This window comes from Heptranchias perlo, chromosome 1 (assembly GCF_035084215.1).
Source record: "Heptranchias perlo isolate sHepPer1 chromosome 1, sHepPer1.hap1, whole genome shotgun sequence".
Classification (NCBI taxonomy): domain Eukaryota; kingdom Metazoa; phylum Chordata; class Chondrichthyes; order Hexanchiformes; family Hexanchidae; genus Heptranchias; species Heptranchias perlo.
In genome coordinates, this window is record NC_090325.1 from 29966720 (window position 1) to 29993927 (window position 27208).

The following is a 27208-nucleotide window of genomic DNA, read 5'->3' on the forward strand; positions in this document are numbered from 1 at the left end:
TGTGCTGAGTAAACTGTTGGAGATCAGAGGCTGTGGCATCTACCTATGGAGGGGGAAAGAAAGCCACACTTGGCAGTCTCTGGTGCCTCCTGGTCACTGGCTACAGGGGGCCATTGGTAGCAGGCTGTCCAACTGTCCTCTTGGTAGCAGAGGTAGCCAGACTAGGCTGCCTAAAAGATGACAGATGTATTATAAAGAAGGAAAATTGCATGAAAATAAAAATATTAGAGAGGGGGGCAGAGGAAGAGGAAAGAGGGGGGTGGGGGAGAGGAAAGAGACTCTCTCAAGCATTTGGGGGCGAGGTACAGAGAGGGAAACCCTGCTGAATAGGGAGATAGGCTGTGTAGAGGCAAGGCAGGAGAAGATGACAGACCTTCTTGTGAGTGAAACAGAGAGGAGGACCCTCATGTGAGGAAAGGGGAGAATGTATATTTTTCTCAGAACTGCCATGCCCAACAGTCAGAAAGTGCAGGGCAGGCCATGATGTACAGCTGGAAACAGGACAAGGTTTGAGCAACAGGGCTGGGTCTGTCATATCGTAGATTTGGCTGGACACTTTAGCCTCCCATAGCTCAAAAAGATGAGAGATCTAAGGATTTGGAGCTGGGCACTATATTCCCGACATCAGTGGATCCAGTCAATTGTAGGAAAAAGGTGTCCTGACTACTAAACCCCTTACTTTTTATCCAAAAGCAACAATCAATTTGGAGATAAAGAATAGAAGACAATGAATGAAGGGGGGCAAGAATGAAAGAGGAGACGGTGAAAGTGTGTGAAGAAGAAGAAAAAAGAGAAAAAAATACAAGTAAAAGACAAAGAAAAAGAGAGAAGACAGAAACTATTGGAAAAGAGAGAGAAGCAGGGAGAGTGTTACAGTAAAAGAGATACATAATTTTGGCTAATTTTACAGAGACTGTCAAGGAAGTGGTGCAGTGCTCAGAAAGAGACCATGTTGAAGTTGGGGAATGAGAGAGAAAGATAATGTTGGGGATGGCCAGAGAAAGAGAGAGATCCTTTGTACCCAGGATGGGAACTGGCATAATTACTGAACAGCTGCCAATGGTACAAGTTCATTGATATGAAAGGAGCATAAAGCAGAGAAACTTTGATCTAATTTTAAACTGGATCGGTACAGAACTACCACTACAACTATCTTTTAAAAGACAAAAGAAGCAGAAGCCCTCTCCACTCACACACGAAGTCTTAATGTATTATGTACCATGTGGAATGATAAATACAATGCCAAGTGTGGAACTGAGCCATACAGATCTTGAAGATCCCAGGTTTGATCGTTAGTCTGTGCTGAGTTTGCTAATCTCAGCCAGGATAGTGGTGAGACACTACAACTGGCTTGTGTCCCAGAGAGAGATAACACATATTGCTGGAAAACTCAGGGGTGTGGATGTCAAGTAAGGACAAGATTGTGCTTGGCTGTGATGTCCTCTGTGATCAAATATCGTGCCGACACTCTCGAACTACACTCACACATGAAGAACACCAGTTGGATGAGGTGCCAGAGAGCCAGCTCCAACCCTAGAACTACAACCACTATAAGTCAGCACCTTTAGGAGAGCCAGAATGGTGGAGGAAAATATAATTTAAAAAAATACAAAACACCACAGTGTAAAAAGCACAATTCAAATGTACCTGTTTAACATTCTCGTCCATGGCATTCTAACACAAAAGAGGGGAAAGCAAACTATAGACTGATCATAGGCAGAGATTTCTGTGCAGTATGCATGACAAAAATCATAAAGCACAGGTTCATGAATTCAGTACATACAACAGAGGAAATCATAGAAAATTTAATCTTAGAAAATTTACAGCACAGAAAGAGGCCATTCACCCATCATGTCCTCCCCTCCTCATATTCTTTGGAGTGCAAACCAGTCATAAATGATCAAAAATACAAAATAATTCAGAGAAAATACAATTGAGAGAGAAACTAAAGATTTCATAAACTGCACAAATGTTGTCTCCGGTTTTAGCTCTTACTCTGCTGGGTAAAACTAGATTTCCATTGGGACATCCCACTGTGACAAATGTGGAACCTAGATTGTACTCTGCTGGATGTAAAGGTTATGGGTAAAATGAGTTTGGGCAATTTCAGCCCAATTCCTACTACGATTTGGCTCATAACACAAAGGTGCTCCTAATTCAGCACTAAATTGATAATCTCACTGACAGATCACATGACGGCTGATGCAGGGAAAGGAAAAATTTCACTCTCCAGGCATCCAACATGAGTTTCGAAATGAAGCATGTTGTTGGTGCAGAGTAAGGGAGCTTTAGTCTCCTTCTAACCGTGCCATAACTAATCTGGCCACTGGGTCCCATTCCTCACCTTGAGGAATACTAAATTGAAGAGTTAATGAGTTAAGTGCCGAATCACAATTTATTCCAATTCCTTTAGCTTTAAAGGGGCAGGGATGGACAGAGAAAGAATCCTTCAAGGCAATACTTCCAGTACAAAGTACACATCTACTTGTTTTAAAAATAAGTAAGGTATAACGTGCCATTGGAATTATTTAGTTTTCTTGCCATGAAGATCTGTCATTTTCTCTGCTTGTACCTGGAGTCCCTATGATGGTCTATCTTAATAGGTGGCCCACGTGACTCCAGATCAGTCACTGAAAGTGCCACCCTTTCCTCCTTCAAGTTTTTGTTCTTCACTCCTGAAGGCGATGACTCTTGCTGGGCTACAGTTCCATGGGCTCCAACAATCCTTCAGTAACCTCACCTATTCTTCATTTTTAGGCCCAGACAGCAAGTGTCGCCAGGCTATTTTCCTTCCCCTTTAACAAAAGAATGCTATTTCACTTATATCCTTACCTGAATGCCTTGTTCATTGTGGTGTAATTAAAGTGTTGAGGAGCTAATCCAACAACCACAGCATTAGGATCACTTGTGTCTATTCCTGAAAAAGAAACCCATTCTAATTAATCCTTTGAAGTCTATAGAAGTTTCTTTGTGCTACAGAATGTCACAAATTTTATTTTTATTTGGTTACTTTAAAATAAGTTCTTAATTTTATTTAAAGGTGCTCCCTATACCTCCCACACTCTCCCCTTCCACCACATGCTCTTTCCCCCAACTTTCTGGTTATTCCATCTATTCACGCACAATTATATGACCTTCCGTCCCTCTGTCTGTTTGTCCATTGTGTTCTACCCTAGGACAAGTCCTAACTAAGTCTCACACATGAGATTCTTCATGATGTGGAGATGCCGGTGATGGACTGGGGTTGACAATTGTAAACAATTTTACAACACCAAGTTATAGTCCAGCAATTTTATTTTAAATTCACAAGCTTTCGGAGGCTTCCTCCTTCCTCAGGTAAACATTTACCTGAGGAAGGAGGAAGCCTCCGAAAGCTTGTGAATTTAAAATAAAATTGCTGGACTATAACTTGGTGTTGTAAAATTGTTTACAAATGAGATTCTTCAGCCATTTAATGGGGACACGAACCTGAGGTGGTTTCCTGTTGCCTTCCTCATGGTTGTTTTCTTTGGAGTATCTACTCTAAGGTGAGCAGCAACCAAGGCAAAAGAGCCCCGTTTCCATCCGCAGCAATCAGACGCAAATACCTCCACTGGACATCAACCCAGCATTCAGAGCTGGTGATCTGATCTCCACATCACCGGGGCTGTCTAGAGTGGGCTCGAGCCCAAACCTTCCAACTTAAAGGTGGGAATTCTACCACTGAGCCAGTGTTCACTCTATCCCGATGGAAGTACGCCGTTGGATGGCAACCTAGTATTTGGAGATCATATTCTAGTCTTCACTTGCTAGTGCTGCCTGGAGTGAGCCTCGAACCCTTCCATCTTCTGAGGTGGGAATACTACCATTAAATCAAAGGCTCACTCAGATAACCTTCACTAGTAGATAAATAGCAAACAACAGCCACTATTTAAGCATCTCTTTTTTTTTGCCTTATAGCGTGATCGCGGATGCCAGCCTCGACTCTGGTGCAACATTGATGTAAATGAGGTGAAGCTGTTGCCTCTGGACGCCATCGCATTCCACCTGGAGAGATGGTTTTCACGAGTGCCTCTGGAGACAGGCCATATGTGGGCTGGGTGCTTAGCTCACCCATCAGGCTAGCTCCTTTATTAGCCTGTGTGAAACTTCTCCAGCCACCATGGGACGGTCTATCAGTCAGAACATAAGTTGAAGATCATAACTTTCAAACAACGGTGTTGTGCAAGCTTGCATGTATATAGCTGTTCAAATACCCTTCCCCTTCAAAGAAGCTCTGAGTCTTGCTAGAGTGACAGATAGATCAAGATAGAAAGCTTAATGCTTCAGTCACTCTATCACACATAGGTGGTCAGCAGGTCAGGCAGCATCTGTGGAGAGAAACTTCTTGTGGTGAGATAGGAATGCTGGTCCAGTTTAATTTTTGTTAATAAATTTCAGTACTGGGAAACAGAACATTACCATTTTGTCTCATCTAATATCAGCAACAAACACACCCAGATTATAGGTTAGCTGCAAAATAAAACTCAACTCAAGTATCACATCAAGCATTCCCAGGTGATGCATACCAAGTGTTAGGTATAGAGTAAAGCTTACTCTACAACATCTCATCAAGCACTTGTAGCTGAGCTATAACAGAATAAAGCTCTCTCTTATATGCCCCGGAAACTTGAACTTAGAAAGAACTTGCATTTATTTAGCACCAATCATGTCCTCAGGATGTCCCAAAGTGCCTCCCAGCCAATTAATTTTGAAAAGCATAGTCAATATTGTTATGTAGCCAAAGGTGGCAGCCAATTCATGCACAAAGTTCTACAAACAGCAATGAGATAAGTGACCAATTAATTTGTATCTAGCGGTTTTGGTTTGGAAGAAATGGCGCTTAGGACACTGGAAGAGCTCCCCTGCTCTTCTTCGAATAGTGCCGTGGGATCATTTCCATTCACCCAAACAGGCAGAAAGGGCCTTGGTTTAGTCTCATCGGGAAGATAGTACCTCTGACAATGCAGTACTCCCTCGGGAATGCACTGCAGAGTCTGCCTAAATTATATGCACAGGTTCTGGAGTGGAGCTTAAACCCACAAACTTCTGACTCAGAGGTACGAGTGCTAGCGCTGACCCTAACTTCAGAATAGCAGTTTGGATTCAAACACAGGCTGCAGAGGTGAAAGGACAGTATCTTACCCGTTGCATCAGCCAGTCCAACACACTCGAGAATCGACTTACCTTCAAAATCTTCAAGCGCACTATCGTCCACCAATAGTAAGGGCCTGACCTGCTTCTGCTCAACAAGGTTCCTGGCCGCAGTCAGGGAGGTGAAGATCTCGTCCTCATGGATGTCAAAGTCGAGTTTCTGCAGTCGTTCAAACAGTGTTCGTTTACACTCTTTGGTGGTGTTAGTCACAAATTTCACGGCTACGGGTGCACTGCGTAACCTAAGCATGCAAAATATTACATAAGGCGATGTTAGCTTCTTTGTCAGCTAATCGCACAAAAGAGCTTTATTAAAAAAAATTGGTAACAGGGCATATATGTGCATGAAATGGTAGTAGTCATCTTCAAGCTGCAATTACAAACTAAAATTTGGAGAAACATTCAGCGTTTGCTACCAATTGACTTAAATTTTTCAGAAACCAATGTACTCTTAAGATTTCAGTGAACGCAATTTTCTTTTTAAACAAAGAAATCATTAGTGGGAATTCGGCCTAAAAATTTGTTGACGCTGCGCATGTCTTACAAGTGTAAAACGGGCGACTAGCACTCGATTTGGTGGGTGGCATGCATGCATGCGCATATTCCGTGCCGGAAGTGCGATGTCCGCCAGTAAATGCTCCAGTATAAGCGTCCAGGGTCCAGGCCTGAAACAGGCATATTTCAGATGCAAAGGGCCTACCACCTGTTTCAGGCCCTCCTTCCCGAAATTGGGTTGCCCTCAACCCAGCCAGCCACGGGCTGGCTCTATTCAGGATAACCGTGTCAATCTGCAGCCTAACTGGTAGTCTTTAAAGGGAACACTGCAAGCCTCCACCAAAAGGTAACTTAAAAAAAATACTTACCTGAATGTGGAGCCGGGAGGAGCAGGAGTGCTGATACGTTAGGTATTGGAAAAAAAATTTAAAAAAAATTATATGGATCAATAAATTCGAATTTTCTTACTTCTGCAGTGCTTCCTGGGCACCGGATATGGCTGCATCTTCGATATGCAACGTTCCGCTGAGATCTATTAGAACAGCCTTCAATGCTCGTCGAGTTGCCATTCTCTACTGACAGGAGGAATCTGTTAACATAAGGGTTGGGGGGGGGGGGGGGGAGAGAAGAGAAAAGAGAATTAATCTGATAAGGGGAGGGATATAGGACAATTGATCATATTCTGGGGTGGCATAAAGATGCACTCAAGACTGGCAGAACCCCAAAACATTTTTATTTGTTCTCGGGATGTGGGTAACGTGTATAAAGCTGCATTTATTGCCCATCCCGAAAATGTCCTGAAAAAAGGTGGTGGTGGGCCTTCTCCGTGAATCAAAGCAGTTCTTGTGGTGATAGCGCTCCCACGATTGTGTTAGGTAGGGAATGCCAGGATTTTGACCCAGTGATGAAGGAACGGTGATAAATGCCCAAGGAATGCACTGATTCTCAGATCTGCACTTCAGCTTTTGCTGATCCGGAAAAAAAACAGCACAAAACAAAACCACACCAACAGCTGCACCAGATATATTTTCAGTCATATACCATGTGTGTCTCACCGAACGTGATGAGTTCAAATTCTGTACAAATATCCTGGAGTACTGCGTACAGTTTTGGGTTCCTTATCTGAGGAAGGATATATTTGCCTTAGAGGAAGTGCAACGAAGGTTCACTAGATTGATTCCTGGGATGAGAGGGTTGTCCTATGAGGAGAGATTAAGTAGAATGTGCCTATATTCCATGGAGTTTAAAAGAATGAAAGATGATCTCATTGAAACATATAAAATTCTTAATGGCCTTGACAAGGTAGTTGCTGAGAGGCTGTTTCCCCTGGCTGGAGTGTCTAGAACTAGGGGTCATAGTCTCAAGAAAAGGGGTCGGCCATTTAGGACCAAGATGAGGAAAAATTTCTTCAAAGGGCTGTGAATCTTTGGAATTCTCTATCTTAGAGGGCTGTGGATGCTCAGTCGTTGAGTATATTCAAGACTGAGATCGATAGATTTTTGAACACTAAGGGAATGATGGGATATGGGGATAGGGCAGGAAAGTGGAGTTGAGGTAGAAGATCAGCCATGATCTTATTGAATGGCGGAGCAGGCTCAATGAGACATATGGTCTACCCCTGCTCCTATTTCTTATGTTCGTCTACTGTGATGTCTAAACAGTTCCACATCTGTCTTTTGTTATTTTATTTTTTTTTGTAAGTCATTTTCACCCCTAAGGTATTTTCTGGAGTTACATATCAGCCCCAGCTAAGGAGAGTGGGTTGGGGAGAGGGTGAGCAGGCAATCTGATAAAGGGAGCTTTGCATATTCTATTTTGCCCCAATAATGCACTACAAGTCCAATTTAGAAGAGCACCCCCTACTACATCAATATGACATTTTTCCATTTCTCACACCAGTGGTCTTGTGGCTGGAATCAAATCCTAGAACCAGAGATGAAAGAGCAATGTGCTAGCCAACTCTATTACCCAGTCCCTTGTGAGAGGATATACGATGTGTTCTAAGTGTGATTATGGAAGGATTACACAGATACTCAATCGAGCAATATTTTCACTGTGGAATTATCAATATTAAAGAAAGTTTCAGTGTTACCCAGTCACAGCAGCACACTTCAGAAAATAAAACAGCTATTATTGGTTCCAGGATAAAGACAATAATGAGTAAAGCCATAGTCTTTTCAAACAACACTCATGCTCCTCATTAAGCTGTTAAATTCAGTTAGAATCCGAGGGTCATTTCATCTCCATGGAGAAATTGTATTGATTGCAATAAATTGCAGTGATATGCCAGAGGATACACCCGTTCTTGATACATCTACTGATGCACACAAAGGAATGCTTTCCCAATGGCTCAATGAGTATATACACCATGTGGTGTGATACTGAGCCACGGAGATCAGAAAGGGCCCGAGATGAACCCCCTGTCAGCAATGCCAGCTGGGGCTGTGTTGGGGTTGCTACCATTATCCTCACCGTTCCCAGGTTAAGGAGCGGGAAAAAGCAAAATTACACAGCACTCTCACTCCTCAACAATATCCTTGCCTGGATGTACATGTGAATTCGCTGGTTCTGAAATTCCACTGGGGTTCTTGTGGTCTCCCATTGTAGCTTTGGATGGGAGAATAAGACCCTCTCCTCCCCCACTGTGGAATATCAGGCAAGGACAAACGCAGCTTTGATTTCCCTGCCCCCCAGGTCAAACACCTGTCTAGGCTCACACATCAATAATGGCCACTTGGGAGAGGTAACAGAGGGCTGCTGACAGCTATTTAATCACACCCTAACATAAATTCTATTCAAACAAAAGCTAGATACGGCAGGTGTTGGAAATCTGAAATTAAAACAGAAAATGCTGGTAAACACTCAGCATGTCAGGCAGCATCTGTTGAGCGAGAAAAGAGAGTTACTGGGACAGAAATCGCTCCTGAAATAACGGAGAGCTCAACAGCGGCCTCCATTGTTAGTGAGTTCCGGCACTCGCACATGCGCAGTGAAATGCAAAAATCCGGAACTTGCTCCTAGTAGTTCACCGGCAATATGACAGCTTAGAATTAAAGGGATATTGCCCATTGCAATCAGAGAAATCATTGAAAAAGTGCAAACTTGCTAGTCTGCCCAGCTGCAAAGTAGCTAATTACACCACAAAACAGGTATGCTTAAAAATACCAGGTCTAAACTAAGTTTTAACAGTGCGGTAAGTCTTAATGACTGCCAAAAAACTAAAAATTAACTTTTAATAATGTGGAGCCTCATTACTCCTTACTTTAATAGTTTTTGGTCATTAAAAAAACATTTTAAAAAATTAAAAATTAAAACATTTAAAATTTTTTTTTACTTTTCCTTTCTATCTCTTCAATTATTTCTTACCCTCTTGTTTTGGCTGTCTATAACTGTTCTTACATTGATTTAAAATGTTGTATCTTTCACTTCCTGGTTTTCACATTCGAAGCCGGCAGAGAGAGTTACGCAGCGTGTCAAAAATGCTGCAATCTGATTGGCGGGAGGGAAAGATTGCTCCTCTTCTCCCAGGGTCCTAGTTTCACCTGAACTGACGCTGGGCTCTTCTCTGCTTCCAATTCGAGGAAGTGTCCAGAGAAAAGACTGTGGTAAGTTAGTGGGTTAGTATAAATCTATGGAGCGGTGAGCACTGTTGGTTCACCGCTCTGAGCAATTTCTACCCCAGGTCGGTGCCCTTCCATCAGAACATTCACATTATTACATCCACATCATCTCCAGGAGAGGGAGAGAGAAAGAAATGTTAAATATGATAAAGGAAATCTGGGATGCAAAATATCCAGAAGTAGGTTTCTCAAGCCTCCAGCGTACACTGCAATTAGCTGTTAACTATTGGTGACAGGAGGTGACATTCCTGAATCAGATAAGACATTTATGACTATGACAGTAGGTATACAGTGAATTGTATTGCTGGTTATAGAAAAGAACAGAAACAAAACTCACACATATATATATATATATCAGCCATGCTGCCGCTGGCTCAGTCAAGGCACTGGACGAAGCCCCAATGTGGTGTAGTGCACGATGCTAGTTGCACCTTCTCCATAACCTACATTATCAGTTTGGCTCAGTTGGTAATATAGTCCCCACTACTTAAACCACCTGCGTTTAAATCGGGCAAATAGCGACAACCATTTTCCATCACCATTATTGTCAATTACAAAGTCGCCGCTTACAGCGTGTTATGCGCCCCAGCAATTTCGAGCAGAAACAGGTGTTCGGTGAGTATCTCACGTCTCGTTAATTACCTATACTTAATAACGTCTAAAAGATTCGGGTTACACCTGGCACTGACTGCAGTAACAAACATGTTCAATGAGTGGTTCGCACCTGGTTAAGATGCAATTACTTTGTATACTCAATCCCCTGTAAATGCAAAGGGAATATTGAAACATGCCTTGAAGTATGAAGCAGTGAATTTGCAAGTATAGTGGAATAGAAACATAGAAAATAGGAGCAGTAGGCCATTCAGCCCTTCAGTATGATCAAGGCTGATCCTCTATCTCAATACCATATTCCTGCTCTCTCCCCATACCCCTCGATGCCTTTTGTGTCTAGAAATCTATCTAGCTCCTTCTTAAATGTATTCAGTGACTTGGCCTCCACAGCTTTCTGTGGTAGAGAATTCCACAGGTTCACCACCCTCTGAGTGAAGAAATTTCTCCTCATCTCAGTCCTAAATCTCCTACCCCATATCCTGAGACTGTGACCCCTTGTTCTGGACCCCCCAGCCAGGGGAAACATCCTCCCTGCAACCAGTCTGTCTAGCCCTGTCAGAATTTTATGTGTTTCAATGAGATCCCCTCTCATTCTTCTAAACTCGAGTGAATACAGGACGAGTCGACCCAATCTCACCTCATATGACAGTCCTGCCATCCCAGGAATCAGTCTGGTGAACCTTCGCTGCGCTCCCTCTATGGCAAGTATATCCTTTCTTAGGTAAGGAGACCAAAACCGCACCTGGAGTATTGCACACAATACTCCAGGTGCGGTCTCAGCAAGGTCCTGTATAACTGCAGTAAGACATCCTTGCTCCTATACTTCAATCCTCTTGCAATGAAGGCCAACATACCATTTGCCTTCCTAACTGCTTGCTGAACCTGCATATTTGCTTTCAGTGACTGGTGTACAAGGACACCCAGGTCCCTTTGTACATCAATATTCCCCAATCTATCACAATTTAAATAATACTCTGCCTTTCTGTTTTTCCTTCCGAAGTGGATAATTTCACATTTATCCACATTTTACTGCATCTGCCATATATTTGCCCACTCACTCAACTTGTCTAAATCGCCTTGAAGCCTCTTTCCATCCTCCTCACAATCACAATCCCACCTGGTTTTGTGTCATCAGCAAACTTGCAAATATTACATTTGGTTCCCTCATCCAAATCATGGATATATATTGTGAATAGCTGGGGCCCAAGCACTGGTCCCTGCGGTACCCCACTAGTCACCGCCTGCCACCCCGAAAAAGACCCATTTATTTCTACTCTCTGTTTCCTGTCTGTCAACCAATTTTCTATCCATGCCAGTATATTACCCCCAATCCCATGTGCTTTAATTTTGCACACTAACCTCTTATGTGGGACTTTATCAAAGGCCTTCTGAAAATCCAAATAAACCACATCCACTGGTTCTCCCTTATCTATTCTACTAGTTACATCCTCAAAAAATTCCAGTAGGTTTGTCAAACACGATTTCCCTTTCATAAATCCATGTTGAATTGAATCTTGTTACATTCAATAGTTTGGGCAAACAAAAATATTGAACAGAACTAAATTCATATAAATTGTCCAACATGTATAGCGGGCAAATCGTATTAGTACGAACACGCTCGCTATATGCGGTGGGGACTGTATTACCCAAGGCAAGGCTACGGGTAATAAAACACAAATGAGGTTGACACTTCAGTGCAGTACTGAGGGAATGCTGCACTGTCAGAAGTACCATCTAATCAGATGAGATAAAGAAAAAAAGAACTTGCATTTTTATAGTGCCTTTCACATCCTCAGGGCGTCCCAAAGCACTTTGCAGCCAACAAAATACTTTTGAAGTGTAATCACTGTTGCAATGTAGGAAACGTGGCAGCCAATTTGCGCACTGTTGTTAAACTTAAGCCCCTTCTGCCTGTTCTGGTGGACAGTAAAGATCTACGGCACTATTTGAAGAAGAGCATTTCTACCTGTATGCTGGCCAACATTGTTCCAAAACCACCAAAAATAGATTGATTGGTCATTCACATTACTGTGGCAAAATGGCTGCCGTGTTCACCAACATAACAGTCGCTGCATTTCAAAGTAATTCACTGTACCTCTAGTGCTTTGCGATGCATTCTGAGAATTGTGATAAGGCACTGTATAAATTCAAGTTCTTTCTTTTCACAAATCAAATTGGCAGCGAAATAAAAAAAAGATATTCACCCGGCCTTGTGAAAGGCAATGCCTGTTAGCAGTAAATCACTAAGGCTGAAAAGAGTTGGAGAGCAGCCAAGGCAAATCAGGAGACTCCAAGTTTGGGCTTTAGAAGCCTGCAGATTGCAGGAGAAAGAAATACTGAAGATGGTAGAAAGTTCAATAGATCCTGGAAAAGGCTAAGTTGAAGTGAGAGACGGAGCAATAAGTCTTGATTTCAACACAGTGAGAGTTCAAGGAAGCTGAGTGTGTAGTACCATCTATTTTCAATTTAGGAGGAACAAGAAAGGAAAGTTTGTTGGAGAACTAACCATATTAGTATTGAGAAAGTTGAAAAGGTTGAAGAATTTAGAGGCGAGAAAAGAATGATCTATTAGATGACAGGATATTTTTGTACCATGTCCATGAACATAGGAACAAGAGTAGGCCATTCAGCCCCCCCGAGCCCCCCCAGATCATGGCTGATATGTATCTTAATTCCATTTACCCAGCTTGGTTCCATATCTCTTAATACCCTTATCTAACAAAAATCTATCAATCTCAATTTTGACATTTTCAATTGACCTAGCCTCAACAGCTTTTTGGGAGGGAGTTCCAGATTTCCAGACCCCTGAACGGCCTAGCTCTAAATTTAAGGTTATGCCCCCTTGTTCTGGACTCTCCCACCAGAAATAGTTTCTATCTACCGAATCAAATCCTATAAATCATCTTAAACACCTCAATTAGATCACCCCTTAATCTTCTATACTCTAGGGAATACAAGCCTAGTCTATGCAAACTTTTATTTAAATTTAACCCTTTTAGCCCTGGTATCATTCAGTGTAAGAGTGCAAGAAATCTGTAAGAACAACCTCCCCAGATATGGAAACAGTAATTAAGGCCTTTATTTTGGTGTCAGACACATGTAGAAACCCATCACCGTGCTCAATAGTCTCCAAACCAAGCTACTCAAAATACACACATGTAAAGTTTATGGACTGCAGTCCAATATGGACTGCACTTAACCAAGTCCAGAGAGCTTAGGTGCAGCTTGGCAAGATCCAAAGCCTAGGGACACCTGCTTTTGAAGAGTACTGCTGAAGATTAATAAACTAAAACCAGGCCGCCTACCAAAACAGAGAGTCCCACTGCTTGTCCAGCCAGGACCATCCTACCAATTAAGCTCTTTATGGTTCTCTGGAGTTGAGTGGGAAGAGTACAGTTCTCAATGACAGGTCTAGCCCTCCAGGTCCCATTAATGAGCCAGGCTAGCTAGTCAATCATCAATAGCACCCTGATGTACTGAAAAGCTACCTGGCTCAGGTATCACATGACTGAGTCTGCCTTAGAGGGTTGACTTGGTTCTGATCTTCCATTGTCCAGAAAATCATCTCGAAGCCATCTCGACCTCAAGAACCCATGTACCTCCACCAAAGCAACTAATTGGTTATGAGACAGTGGACAAGCTTTGGTTTAATCCTTCCCTTGTTGCACATCAGGTACCAGGATCTCCTCATAAGCAGCAGGGCGAGCAGTACAACTCACCGCAAAATGTGTGAATGCATTTCCACCATTTAAGTCTTGGATGAACTTGGGCTTTATAAGGAGTGAGAAATATTGTGGTGAAATGATAGGCAAAAAAAGGAAAAGAGCATTCAAACGTGATGTTAGTCGTAGATTCTACAACCAACAAAAGCAATCAAAAAGTCTAATGGAGTGTTGGGACATTATCTCAAGGGGGCTGGATTACAAAAGTGAGGAAGTGATGCTTCAGTTGTACAGATCCTTGGTCAGAACCCAGCTGGAGTACTGTGTTCAGTTTCGGAACTGAAGCTCAGGAAGGGGTACAGTGCAGATTCACCAGAATGATACCAGGGCTTAAGGGGTTAAATTATGTGGTCAGGTTGCATAAACTTGGTTTGTATTCCCTAGGGTTTACAAGGTTGAGGGGTGATCTAATCAAGGTCATTAAAATGGTAAAGGGATTTAACAGGGTAGATAGAGAGAAACTATTTCCTCCGGTGAGGGAATCCAAAACAAGACAGCACAATCTTAAAATTAGAGCTGGGCCATTTAAGAGTGAATTAAGGAAGCACTTTTTCGCACAAAGGGTAGTGGAAATCTGGAACACTCTTCCCCAAAAGGCTGCGGATGCTAGATCGATAGATTTTTGTTAGGTAAGGGGATCAAAGGATATGGAGTAAATGGAGTTGATCAGCCATGATCTAACTGAATGGCTAAACAGCTTGAAGGGTTGAATGACCTACTCATGTTCGTATGTTCCTAGTGACGCCAGTGCCTTAATTGGTAGGATGGTCCTGGCAATCAAAATTTGTTCTTGAAAGATTACTAGAGGTGTTCTTGCAACCTCATCAAGGCCACCATTTTGCAGGTAGGAGGGACGGAGTCTGTGGACAAGAAATGCCATCATACTGAATCACATGTTCGTAGATCCACCCCCTTATGATTAATAGTTCTTCAGGTGGACAATAAAGTGCTTACTATAAAATTACATATAAGGCAGGGTTCCCATGCAAATGAGTGCAGATTATTTCATGATAAACCAGCAGTAATCATCACTCTCTTTATTGTTACAAGGTCAGGAACTACAGTCTTTTATATGGCATAAGAACAAAATACTTTGAGCAAACAGTTCAATAACTGGTATGTTATTGCTTCTGTATTTCACTACACAGTGTGTGGAAACAAAAAACACAGAAAGTACTTATACCTGAACTAAAGACTGTGCAGCACTGTTTAGGTTTTTGTTCTGATGGGATAATCAGACCCAAAGAGTCCGTCACATACTTTGATCTAGGGTCACAAACTGGAAGGAAATAAAACCTTGCAGAGTCTCACACTAAACTTTAAATAATACCAAAGGACATTTGATTACAGGTGTGTACCACAACTAACTGTAGCCACAAAGAAATCAACAGTTCCTCCATGGAGCAGTCAGAAAGGAAACAGCAGAGAGTTAAAGGAATGACTTGGAATATTCGTGGGAAGGGGTCCATGAATTACAAAAATCTAATCATTAAACACAAAATCCCACTCATTAAAGATTCACTTCATCACTCATTTTGGTTTAAAAATCTAAAATTATATTGTTGTAAGTCACACTGATAAAGTAAACACTGCGATATATTTGCAGTATGAGTCATCTGTGCCAATCACAAATGTAAGTTTTCCAGTTGACAACTTTGTATTAACTAGCACTGTAGTTTTTCCAACAACTCCATCACATAAATAAAATGCCTTAAGCACACAAAGCGGAAAGATATGACACAGTCCTTGTTTGAAATCTTGAAAAAAGACAGAATATACATAAGAAACAAGAAATAGGAGCAGGAGTAGGCCAGACGGCCCCTCGAGCCTGCTCCGCCATTCAACAAGATCATGGCTGATCTTCAACCTCAACTCCACTTTCCTGCCCAATCCCCAAATCCCTTGATTCCCCTAGAGTGCAAAGATCTATCTATCTCAGCCTTGAATATACATGGAGTGCTGTGTACAGTTGTGGTCACTGTGTCTAAAAGGGGCTTTCCAGATGCTAGAGCCAGCACAGAGGGAACCAACGAGCTTGATCCCTGATGTTAGACGGGTGAGCTATAACTTCATAAACTGGGCTATTCAGCTCAAAGGGAAATTTCAGAAGGGACTTCATAAAAGTATTACTCAAATACATAAATGCTCAACAGGATAGGGAAAGTAAACCTGAAATCATGCTTTCAGATACCCCAAGTCAGCACAAAAGGGCATATGTTCTTGGTTGTGAAGAGCAAGTTTAGTCAACATTACGAAGTACTTGTTTTGCACAGAATCTAATCAACAGCTGGAACAGGTTGCCAGGAATCCTGCCCAAGGACAGAAAGTGGATGCTGTAATGGGAAGATGGCAGATTTGGTATCCTTGCAGCTGGAGATCAAATGGGCCAAAAGACTTTTCATCTTTTTTAAAATTCTTCAGGATTTGGGAGATGATGCCAAGGCTGCAATTATTACCCATCCCTAGTTGCCTGGAGAAGGTCATAGTGACCTTTCTCTTTGAGCCACGAGTAACCTGTCTTATGTCACATTCAAAAGGTCTACGAGTACCATTCATTTAAGCAACATATGATTTGTTTGGGAACAGAAAAGTCCACTTGGCCAGTCAAGCTTGCCCTTTTTGATTGACCAGTCCCACTTACTCATCAAAATCCTCCTTTGCTCATCTCCACAGAGAATGCATCTAGTTGCCTACTTAATATACTTATACTAGTTATTTCAGTGGCATTGCACTTTTGAGTAAAATAGTTCGGTCTGAATTTCCTATTTACTCCAATAATTTTTAAATGGTTAGGATGATTGTGTGTTTGTTAGTGAGGAGGAACGCTGTAGACTGCAAGAAGATATCAATGGACTGGTCAGATGGGCAGAAAAGTGGCAAAATGGAATTCAATCCAGAGAAGTGTGAGGTAATGCATTTGGGGAGGGCAAACAAGGTAAGGGAATACACAATAAATGGGAGGATACTGAGAGATGTAGAGGAAGTGAGGGACCTTGGAGTGCGTGTCCACAGATCCCTGAAGGTAGCAGGACAGGTAGATAAGGTGGTTAAAAAGGCATACGGAATACTTTCCTTTATTAACCGAGGCATAGAATATAAGAGCAGGGAGGGTATGCTGGAACTGTATAAAACACTAGTTAGGCCACAGCTTGAGTACAGTGTATAGTTCTGGTCACCACATTACAGGAAAGATGTGATTGCACTAGAGAGGGTACAGAGGAGATTTACGAGGATGGTGCCAGGGCTGGAGAATTTTAGCTATGAGGAAAGATTGGATAGGCTGGGGTTGTTTTCTTTGGAACAGAGGAGGCTGAGGAGTGATTTAATTGAGGTGTATAAAATTATGAGGGGCCTAGATAGAGTGGATAGGAAAGACCTATTTCCCTTAGCCAAGAGGTCAATAACCAGGGGGCATAGATTTAAAGTGATTAGTAGAAGGATTAGAGGGGAGCTGAGGAAAATTTTTTTCACCCAGAGGGTGGTGGTGGTCTGGAACTCACTGCCTGAAAGGGTGGTAGAGGCAGAAACCCTCATCACTTTTAAAAAGTACCTGGATATGCAGTTGAAGTACTGTGACCTACAGGGCTACGGACCAAGTGCTGGAAAGTGGGATTAGGCTGGGTGGCTCATTTTCTGCTGGCGCGAACACGATGGGCTGAATGGCCTCCTTCTGTGCCGTAAATTTTACACTTTAAATTAAAAGTCCAGTTTTTGAGGGTGGTACCTGATAATTCTGATAGTCAAAAACCAGACAGCAAAAATATGGTTTTCATTTCTTGCATTTTGAAGAATGCTGTGCTAATCTGCAAGATATAAGGAATCTTACAACACCAGGTTATAGTCCAACAATTTTATTTTAAAATCACAAGCTTTCGGAGATTATCCCCTTCGTCAGGTGAATCACCTGACGAAGGGGATAATCTCCGAAAGCTTGTGATTTTAAAATAAAATTGTTGGACTATAACCTGGTGTTGTAAGATTCCTTACATTTGTCCACCCCAGTCCATCACCGGCATCTCCACATCAATCTGCAAGATGACACTTGTTTATAGGAGTGGATACATTTCTCCTTCACTCACGCTCAAGTTTTTTTTAATGCTCTACCTCTCCTTCCCTCCACCCCCCCCAAAAAAAATTGGTTTCCAACTGGGCCAAACTGGAAACTCTACTAATGACGTTACCTGCCCTTTAAACATTTTGTCATTGTAAACAATTTACCTGCATCAACTCTCCCGAGCTAATTCTGAAAAGTTCTATGAGGTCTCCAACGTGAACAGCCTGCGCTTGCTTCAGAAGCAATGTCCTTTTCTCATAACCCGAAAGTCACTCGTTTTGGTTTTTTTTTTAATGCAACTTTTTTTTTAAAAAAGCAAATAACCAGCTATTAGAATAACATTTCATGCATTCCTACTGCTGGTATTTCCCTGACATTGGCGGGTGCCATTCACTCAATACGGTAGATGATACTCACACCATCAGCAGTGTCTGCTCTGCACCTCCCTCTTAGTGATGATGTGGAGATGCCGGTGATGGACTGGGGTTGACAATTGTAAACAATTTTACAACACCAAGTTATAGTCCAGCAATTGTATTTTTAATCCCACAAGCTTTCCCTCTTAGTGACACCGAGAGCGTCGCGCGGTTTTACTTCCGGCTCCATCACCCGCTCGCGCTGCTTTTTAAAAAAAAAACTCACCACGTTCGCAACGCAACCGACAGTTACCACGGGCAACCGGCGCGTTCTTGTTCAGTTAACGGGTCCTGTGGATATCACCCCATTTCCTTCAACTGTGTCGAAATTATGTTGCTTACTGGACGTTCTTTAAACGGTTTAATTAGCGAGTTTTCTTTTTTAACTTTGTGTGTGTGTCTTGTCACAGACGCCTTCCTTGGTCACCGTCCACATCGCCTGCCAGGGAGAGACGGGACCTTTGGGAGGACTCGGAAGAACGTAAGCAGGCAAGATGAGCCCGTGCAGTGAAGGAATGACCTCCACGCGATCCAGGAGGACTCAGGCATTTTTTTTTGCCAGCTGTGAGAGATTCAGGGCTAGGCCAACTGCCTTTCACTTTAAGTGACTCATATTTTGGCTTAAAAATGTGACCCATTTTAATGACTGTACCTCTAAGAAGCAGCAACATTTATATGGCTTTGCAAATGTCTCATTCTTTTTGATCATTAACCTCACTGCCAATATTTCACTGCTTAGAAGGAAATACTTGCATTTATATGGCGCCTTTCACCACCTCAGGACATTCCAAAGCGCTTTACAGCCAATTAAGTGCATTTTTTTGAAGTGTAGTCACTGTTGTAATGTAGAATTTTACAGCAGAGGAGACCAGACAATCATTTTTTTTCCTTTTCTTTTGTATTTAGGCCCCCTTTTTATAAGAAGTGGGGTTAAGGAGACCATCATCCTGTGCTGGCTCTGAAACAGAAATCTATTTAGTCCAATTTCCTTTCCCTTTCATTACTTTTTCCTCAAATATTCATCCACTTCCATTTTGAAAGCTATTATGGATTTTGCTTCCAACACTGTTTTTGATAGGGCATTCCACGTTCTAACAACTCTGCGTAAAAATAAAATTTCCCAAACTCTCCCTTTATTCCTTTGGCGATGACCTTAAATGTATGCCCGCTAGTTAGACTCACCGACCAGTAGAAATAGTTGATTTCATAAGTTACGTAAAAGTTATCTTATGGCAATAAATTTTACTGTTATCATCTGATCTAAGATAAGATAGCATTTATTGATAAAAGATAATTTTTTTTATTGAAACAACATTTGTGGGAGGGCAGAAAGTTTCTTTGGGTGTACAGAAAGTAAAGGCTGGATTTTCTCAAGAATTTCTAATTTGGAAATAATTTGGCTGTCAAAAATTCCCTACTTCCACTTTCCCTAGGAGAGTGCCCAAAAATAAATATATTTTGTAAAGCAGTTCTTGTTGCTCCTCTCCTGCTCCCTGCATAACATTTTACCTCTGTAACCTTTAGTACTGCCAAATCATAGAAGTTCCATCCTAGCATTTGTTCAGTAAAGTTTTTCACTGGATTTTTAAAGAAAATATGAGAATTAATTTGCAAACTCTATGAGGGTGTTTGTTTTTTAAAAAACAAGATTGAGTAAATTTCTTCTCCTCAGGTATTGTCCCTTTCCCTTTCAGAACTAGTCATTATGTCCTATCATGATTTAGCTTTTCTACACTGTTTATTATCTTGTAGGCCTCTGAGATCCTCTCAGCCACTTCATTTCAAAGTTACTGTAATCTTTCCACTAAACTCAGTCTTTTGACTAAGGATCAGCCTGTGGCCCCTTATGTCTCAGTGAGCAAAATCAGGCACAGAACTCAAGATGCAGCCTGACTGCAGCACTGTTCAGTTTTAGCAGGACATCCTTCAACTTATATCATAGAAATTTCAGTATAGGCCATTTGGCCCACTGTACCTATGCTATATTAGAGCTATCTATTCTAGTCACATATCCATGCTCTTTCCTCATACCCTTCAATGTTTTTCAATTTTTATCCAATTCCCTCACATCATGCTTATCTTCCTTCAATGGTCAATCACAATAATGCATTCCATATTCTAATATCCCTTTACATGAAAAAATGTTTTCTAACTTTCACTTTTAGTACGGTTAACAATTCAACCAGTGAAATATTATTTGCCTTTTCAAAATTTTGAATATTAGTATAGTACACCAATCTATTGGCTTTTTGTTTGCGCCACAATAACTGGATATGTTAAATGTAGAGTCCACTAATACCCCATGATCTTTCAACTTTATCCTTAACTGTTGACACCATTTATGAAGCCCATTATTTTCTTAAGCACAATGCTGTAGATTTAGTATTAAAATTTAATGTCACTGGTAGGGCTTTCCTGTTCACTTGGAATATCAGTACCTCAGAAATGTCAATGAGATAGGATCTTCCTCATCTGAAGTCATATTAGCTGCTGTTTACTGGGTTATCATACATGCTCAATTTATACCTGATGTAATTGATTCCATTATCTTAGCTGGCAATGATGCAAGACTAATGGTTCATCAGTCTCTGAGTCACACACCAGGTTCCATTCCTGGACTGTGCTGGGTTTAGACTGTGTGCTACCCTCCATGTATCCAACTCCAGCCCACATGATACGCTACAATTATATGACTCCATCTTGTGCACTTTTCTCCACATATCCAACTCTGGCTTGTATGCTGCCTTCTCTGTAATACACTGACCTGAACTCCTCTGCATTTCTCACACCACCATATTAACAATGTGTGCAGAGAAATCAAAACAACACAGTACAGAGACTCAAACGAGAGACTAACTGCAAATGTCTTTATTTCAAACAAACCGCTTTAGCAGTCCATAGTTTAGTTGGAACAGGACACGGAAAAGTTCAAGTCATTCTTTGTGTTGATCCCATTTTTAATTTTTTTTAAATGTGTAAAAAACACATATGTAATGCCATGGAGTTGCTTGTACTACAGTTCAAAGAAACTTTGAGGGAGATCATGGAGTTAAACAGCAAAATATGTTGCAAATCTCCACTCAGGTAGAAAATCGTGCGTTCTCATCACTGTAGAGGAAAGTTTTGATGTCCTTTTTCAATTTTTCATCCAAAAAGTAACAAGAGTACAATTGTTATGGAGTTCACTACTATCAACGGCACTAGAGAGGAAAAAATATATGGGAAAGGTCAGTTATTTTATCAATCATGGTGGCCAAATTATAATAAACACAATGACTTACTGATGGCACAGTTGACAAATGCATTGCCCAGTATGAAAATGAGTCAGGCAGGTCCCAGGTTCAAACCTGGTTTGTACTGAATTAGCTGATCTCAGCTAAGGTAACAGTGGGCGGGGGTAATGCTATAATTGGCTTCAGCACCCCTGGACTGGCAAAGAGGGGAAAAAAAGCACAGCCAGGGTTCCTGCACCCGATCTAGTGATTCCTGCCAGAAATAAGGACATCAGATGAGAATAGGATCAGATTCCGCTGCGGTGGGCTGTAGTTTAATAGCCTGCTCACACGTGAAGAACGTGCACGTAGGCAAGATATTGTTGAGTGCTTGGCGACTATGGAGTTGCACCTATCAAAGATTCAATGCCTTCAGAAGAGGGCAGGGGAAGAAGCTGCGGAGAAAATACAACACAAGGTGCATCATACCAAGGGTAAACAGCCACAATTCTCCATTTCCCAAATATTAAAGAAGGGGAAGAATGGAAAAGATGTTTTGTACAAGAGATCAAGCAGCATCCTACATTTACCCTGTGGTCAGTAAGACATTGTGATCACTAAGTATGAAACTTGGTGGCCATAATTAACAAACAGGCAATCAAAAATAATTTATAAAATAAGAGGAAGGTAGAGTTCAAAGACTTTGTGGACTAAGTACTATGGAGGTCAGTTAACTGAGCTGTAATACTTACGTCGCATCACCATTCGTACGGATCGGATCAGATTTACGAGCTGCGATTTAATTCCTGGTTCTTCTCCAAAACCACCGATACTCTGGTCTGTCCCCCAGCCGACTACAAAGACATTGTCAAATGAAATTTAGTTATAAGCATCAGTTAAAAAATACACATTAATTTACTTGTTTGGCAATTTATCACCCTGAAGTTTAACTATAATTAAGGATATGGCTTTACAATGGCCTTAATATAGAGTTTTGTTTTTAATGATCAGAGCCCTTTTAATGCTTTCATTTAAAAGATAGAAGGCGATTTAGACAAGTTGAGTGAGTGGGCAAATACATGGCAGATGCAGTAGAACGTAGATAAATATGAAGTTATCCACTTCGGAAGGAAAAACAGAAAGGCAGAGTATTATTTAAATGGCGATAGATTGGGAAATGTTGATGTACAAAGGGACCTGGGTGTCCTTGTACACCAGTCACTGAAAGCAAACACGCAGGTGCAGCAAGCAGTTAGGAAGGCAAATGGTATGTTGGCCTTCATTGCAAGAGGATTCGAGTACAGAAGGAAGGATGTCTTACTGCAGTTATACAGGGCCTTGGTGAGACCACACCTGGAGTAGTGTGTGCAGTTTTGGTCTCCTTACTTAAGAAAGGATTTACTTGCAGCGAAGGTTCACCAGACTGATTCCTGGGATGGCAGGACTGTCGTATGAGGAGATTGGGTTGACTGGGCCTGTATTCTCTAGAGTTTAGAAGAATAAGAGGGGATCTCATTGAAACCTATAAAATTCTGACTGGGTTAGATGCAGGGAGGATGTTTCCCCTGGCTGGGGGGGGGGGTCCAGAACAAGGGGTCACAGTCTCAGGATAGGGGGTAGGACATTTAGCACTGAGATGAGGAGAAATTTCTTCACTGAGGGTGGTGAACCTGTGGAATTCTCTACCACAGAAGGCTGTGGAAGCCAAGTCACAGAATATATTTAAGAAGGAGACAGATAGATTTCTAGACACAGAAGGCATCAAGGGGTATGGGGAAAGAGCAGAAATATGGTATTGAGATAGAGGATCAGCCATGATCATATTGAATGGCGGAGCAGGCTCGAAGGGCCGAATGGCCTACTCCTGCTCCTATTTTCTATGTTTCTAAGTCTACTCCTCTCAGAGCTGGTTTCTTAGTCAGAATAATCATTCTTCCTCTTAACAGAAATACTAAGGTACCTAGCACTGACACCAGCACTAAGCCAAGTTTCCCCAGCCTGCCCCATCATTCAGCAGGCCACCTGGTGTATCTCTTAAACACACACATATAGGACAGGATAAATCGTCTAAGTTATGTTTAGCAGGGACTGGTGCATTGGATTAGTCAGTCAACTTTTACCACCAGGACCTGAAACCAGTCCAAACTGATGAGGTGAAAGTCTACTTTCTGCATTGCCAATAAAGGGTATAATGCAATTCTTGGCCTTTTCTACACAAACCTAGTTTGAAAAAGAATTCCTTGCAATTAACCCAAAACATGAGAAATGGATTTCTTTAAAAACACATTCACTGGATATACATCAAAAACAGCAGCTGCTCAGATCATTTACTGTAATCTCTCACCATCTGTCCAGCTCCTCCAAATATGCATATTTTCTCAACTAGCCACATTCTTTCCAAATACATCTACACTCCTCTGTTTGCTGCCTAAGGCTCAACTACAATTTTGCCCCACACCCATAATATCTCTATCTGCGATAAAGGAAAATAAACACATGAATAATGAAAGAAAATCAGATAGTGGGATAGAAATAATAAATTAAAACATGAACAAGACAGAAACAAATGTTTATACAAACCTGATCACTTAGAAAGAAAGAACTTGCATTTATATAGCATCTTTCACAGCCTCAGGACATCCCAAAGTTCTTTACAGCTAATGAAATACTTCTGAAGTGTAGTCACTGTTCTAATGGAAGGGAAACGCGGAAGCCAATTTGTGCACAACAAGGTCTCACAAACAGCAATGAGATAATGACCAGATAATCTGTTTTAGTGATTTTGGTTGACTGATAAATATTGGCCATTACACTGGGGAGAATTCCCCTGCTCTTCTTCAAATAGTGCCATGGGAGTTTTTACATTCACCTGAAAGGACAGGGCCTCACTTTAACATCTCATCCAAAAGATTGCACATCTGACAGTGCAGCACTCCCTTAGTACTGCACTGGATTATGCGTTCAAGTCCCTGAAGTGGGACTTGAACCCACAACCTTCTGACTCAGAAGCAGGAGTGTGACCACTACGTCAAGACTGACACTTTACAACTCTAACCCAGAACAGTTCTGGTCCAACTTTAAAAAAAAATCTTGATATATTATTGGTGATGGCCTTACCCCTTGCCTCCTCAATTAAAATACAAACACACCCTCCCAGACAATCTCATACTGCTAGAAGAAAAAAAAATGCCTGCAGCTTTTAGAATCCTTTCCTCACCTCAAGCTTAGGCTAAAGCTCCACAGGTGCCAGTCAACTTCCAGTACCTTATCCAAGAGGGTATGGTAGCCTAGTGGTGATGACATTGGATTGGCAACCAAATGGTCATGAATTTAAATCCCATCATGGCAAGTTGTGAATTTGAATTCTGTAATTTGTTGGCTCTTATATTCCCTCAAAAAAAAACACACCTGCCACCCTTACATGCAACTCCAGTCCCACAATATGTGGTTGACTCAGGGCAATACATATTACCATGCCAGTGTCTCCAACATCCCAAGAACAAATATAAAAAAAACCTCCCAACATGAAAACCAAGGAAGTGAGTAATAACAGACTACTCAACTATGGAACAGGAACCTTGGTTGACTTTTCAGCTCTTTAACCCAGGGGGCATTAAAGGCAACGGTTAACACTCCTGCTGCTGTTCCCACTGGGATCAGAGAACTTCCTTCATAGTAACCCACCAAGTGGGGTATTTACCAATGGGGGAGAAGGGAACACATTCTTTCCTCCTCCTCAAAATAAATCTGCTCCATCAAGGAAAAAAAAACACCGAATAAAGGCACCGGTGTAGCAAGGGTGCTGCCGCTGGCCTCAGTGCCCCCGGGCTGGGGAGATGAAAAGGCGCCGCTCCGAGAGGGACCCGCAAACCCACTGCCATGTTCACGGTGACGTCACGGCCTGCGCTGTCCCTTTAACAACAGTCCCCTTTAAGAAGCTCGCGCGTTATTTGTTCTTCCAGTTTTACGTGTAAAAGTGTGTGTGTGTGTTTTTTTGTCGGATGACGGACTCGGTCACTCACTCTTGATGAGGAAGCGCTCCTCGTGCAGCACGGCGACGGCGTTCACACAGAGCAGCGCAGCCTGGAGCAGCGAGTAGAGGGTGAACGCCATGGCGACAGCGGCGGGCAGGAAAAACGGGACGTCGCACGGGCCAAGGGAAACACTGGGAACAACGCGAACTTCAAAATACCGGAAGGACAAACTACGGAAGGCCAACGGACAAGGTCCTCAGAATAGGACAAACTTCAGAGAGCAACGCGGTATTCAAAATATAGTCTGGGTAGAGCGGATCAGCGGAGAGAAACTCCAGCTCGAAACAAAAGGAGGCCTTTTGTCTTAAGTTATTATCACTTCTTACATAGAGTCTACAGCACAGAAACAGGCCATTCGGCCCAACTGGTCTATGCTCCACACGAGCCCCCCCTCCCTACTTTGTCTACCCCTGTTAATTGATGTGGAGATGCCGGTGATGGACTGGGGTTGACAATTGTAAACAATTTTACAACACCAAGTTATAGTCCAGCAATTTTATTTTAAATTCACAAGCTTTCGGAGGCTTCCTCCTTCCTCAGGTGAACGTTTGTTGGAAATGAATTGATTTTCGAGGATTTCATTTCCAACAACGTTCACCTGAGGAAGGAGGAAGCCTCCGAAAGCTTGTGAATTTAAAATAAAATTGCTGGACTATAACTTGGTGTTGTAAAATTGTTTACAATTACCCCTATTAACACATCCTTCTATTCCTTTCTCCCTCGTGTTTATTTGGCTTCCCTTTAACTACATCTATGCCATTTGACTCAACTACTCCTTGTGGTAACACGTTCCACATCATTCTCACCACTCTTTGGGAAAAGAAGTTTCTCCTGAATTCCCTATTGGATTTATTAGTGACTATCTTATATTGATGACCTCTAGATTTGGACTCCCCCACAAGTGGAAACATTTTTCTCGAGAAAAGAGCCCCAGCCTGTTTAGTCTTTCCTGATAAGTATATCCTCTCCATTCTGGTATCATCCTTGTGAATCTTTTTTGCACCTTCTCCAATGCCTCTATATCCTTTTTATATTATGCAGACCAGCACTGTTCACAGTACTCCAAGTGTGGTCTAACCAAGGTTCTATACAAGTTTAACATAACTTCTCTGCTTTTTAATTCTATTCCTCTGCCAGTTAACCATCTCCTGTTCTCCATCTGATCACTTTACATTCTCATCCTTTTTCTTGTGAAAGTGTTTCCCTCCTTCTCTGCTCTACATTTTTTTAACGTAGTAAAACATCCCAAGGCACTTCACAGGAGCGATTAGCGAACAAAATTTGACACCGAGCCACATAAGGAGAGATTAGGACAAGAGGTAGGTTTTAAGGTGCATCTTAAAGGAGGAGATAGAGGCTTAGGGAGGGAATTCCAGAGTTTAGGGCCTAGGCACTTGAAAGCACGGCTGCCAATGGTGGAGTGATTAAAATCGGGGAAGCGCAAGAGGCCAGAATTGGAGGAGTGCAGAGATCTTGGAGGGTTGTTGGCCTGGAGGAGGTTAGAGAGATAGGGTGGGGCGAGTCCATGGAGGGATTTGAAAACAAGGATGAGAATTTTAAAATCGAGGCGTTGCAGGGCTGGGAGTGTCAGTGAGCACAGGGGTGATCATCTGTAATGTCTTCTAGTTCTGATCAAAGGTTGTGCCTGAAGCGTTAACTTGTCACTTCTCTTCACAGATGCTGCCTGACCTGCGGAGCATTTCCAGCAGTTTCTGGCTTTAAACTTGGCTAGCTTTCTAAACACATGCCACGTGCCACTTATTTGGGTTGACAATATATTCCACTCTTCACAAGATAATTAGAGATGATGGGGAGCATTTTGCTGATCTCAGCCTACCTACCCAGAAAGGCCCTTCACTGCACTGCAGCAT

At 42.0% G+C, this 27208-nt stretch overlaps 3 protein-coding genes across 6 annotated transcripts in view; 1 reads left to right on the plus strand and 2 right to left on the minus strand.

Moving 5' to 3' along the window:
- The window catches only part of katnal2 (katanin p60 subunit A-like 2), an 87601-nt gene extending 83153 nt beyond the window's left edge, over positions 1–4448 (plus strand). Inside the window, exon 17 of one of the 2 annotated variants that reach the window (XR_010962704.1) lies at positions 3940–4446. Coding sequence is in view for 1 of the 2 variants with exons in the window: in XM_067983225.1 (XP_067839326.1) it covers positions 3940–3944 (5 nt within the window). In the remaining variant the exon portion in view is untranslated. Of the gene's footprint in view, positions 1–3939 lie in introns of both variants that reach the window. The other variant, XM_067983225.1, reaches the window with a different exon arrangement.
- hdhd2 (haloacid dehalogenase-like hydrolase domain containing 2) overlaps positions 1–18552 on the minus strand; it is a 30222-nt gene extending 11670 nt beyond the window's left edge. Inside the window, exons 1-4 of one of the 3 annotated variants that reach the window (XM_067983248.1) lie at positions 18318–18552; positions 6136–6256; positions 5206–5414; positions 2833–2917 (exon numbers count right to left, since the gene is read on the minus strand). In XM_067983248.1, coding sequence (XP_067839349.1) covers positions 2833–2917; positions 5206–5414; positions 6136–6236 — 395 coding nt within the window. In that variant the 5' untranslated portion in view covers positions 6237–6256; positions 18318–18552. Of the gene's footprint in view, positions 1–2832; positions 2918–5205; positions 5415–6135; positions 6257–9033; positions 9100–18092; positions 18278–18317 lie in introns of those variants that run through there. The other 2 variants (XM_067983255.1, XM_067983263.1) reach the window with 2 other exon arrangements.
- Positions 18553–20944: 2392 nt separating this feature from the next.
- On the minus strand, positions 20945–25502 carry ier3ip1 (immediate early response 3 interacting protein 1). The gene is made up of 3 exons (XM_067983278.1): positions 25326–25502; positions 22056–22157; positions 20945–21291 (listed from the first exon to the last, which is right to left on the minus strand). Exons 1-3 carry the CDS (start codon positions 25414–25416, stop codon positions 21236–21238), a joined length of 249 nt encoding a protein of 82 aa, XP_067839379.1. The 5' UTR covers positions 25417–25502; the 3' UTR covers positions 20945–21235.
- Positions 25503–27208: the final 1706 nt, after the last annotated feature.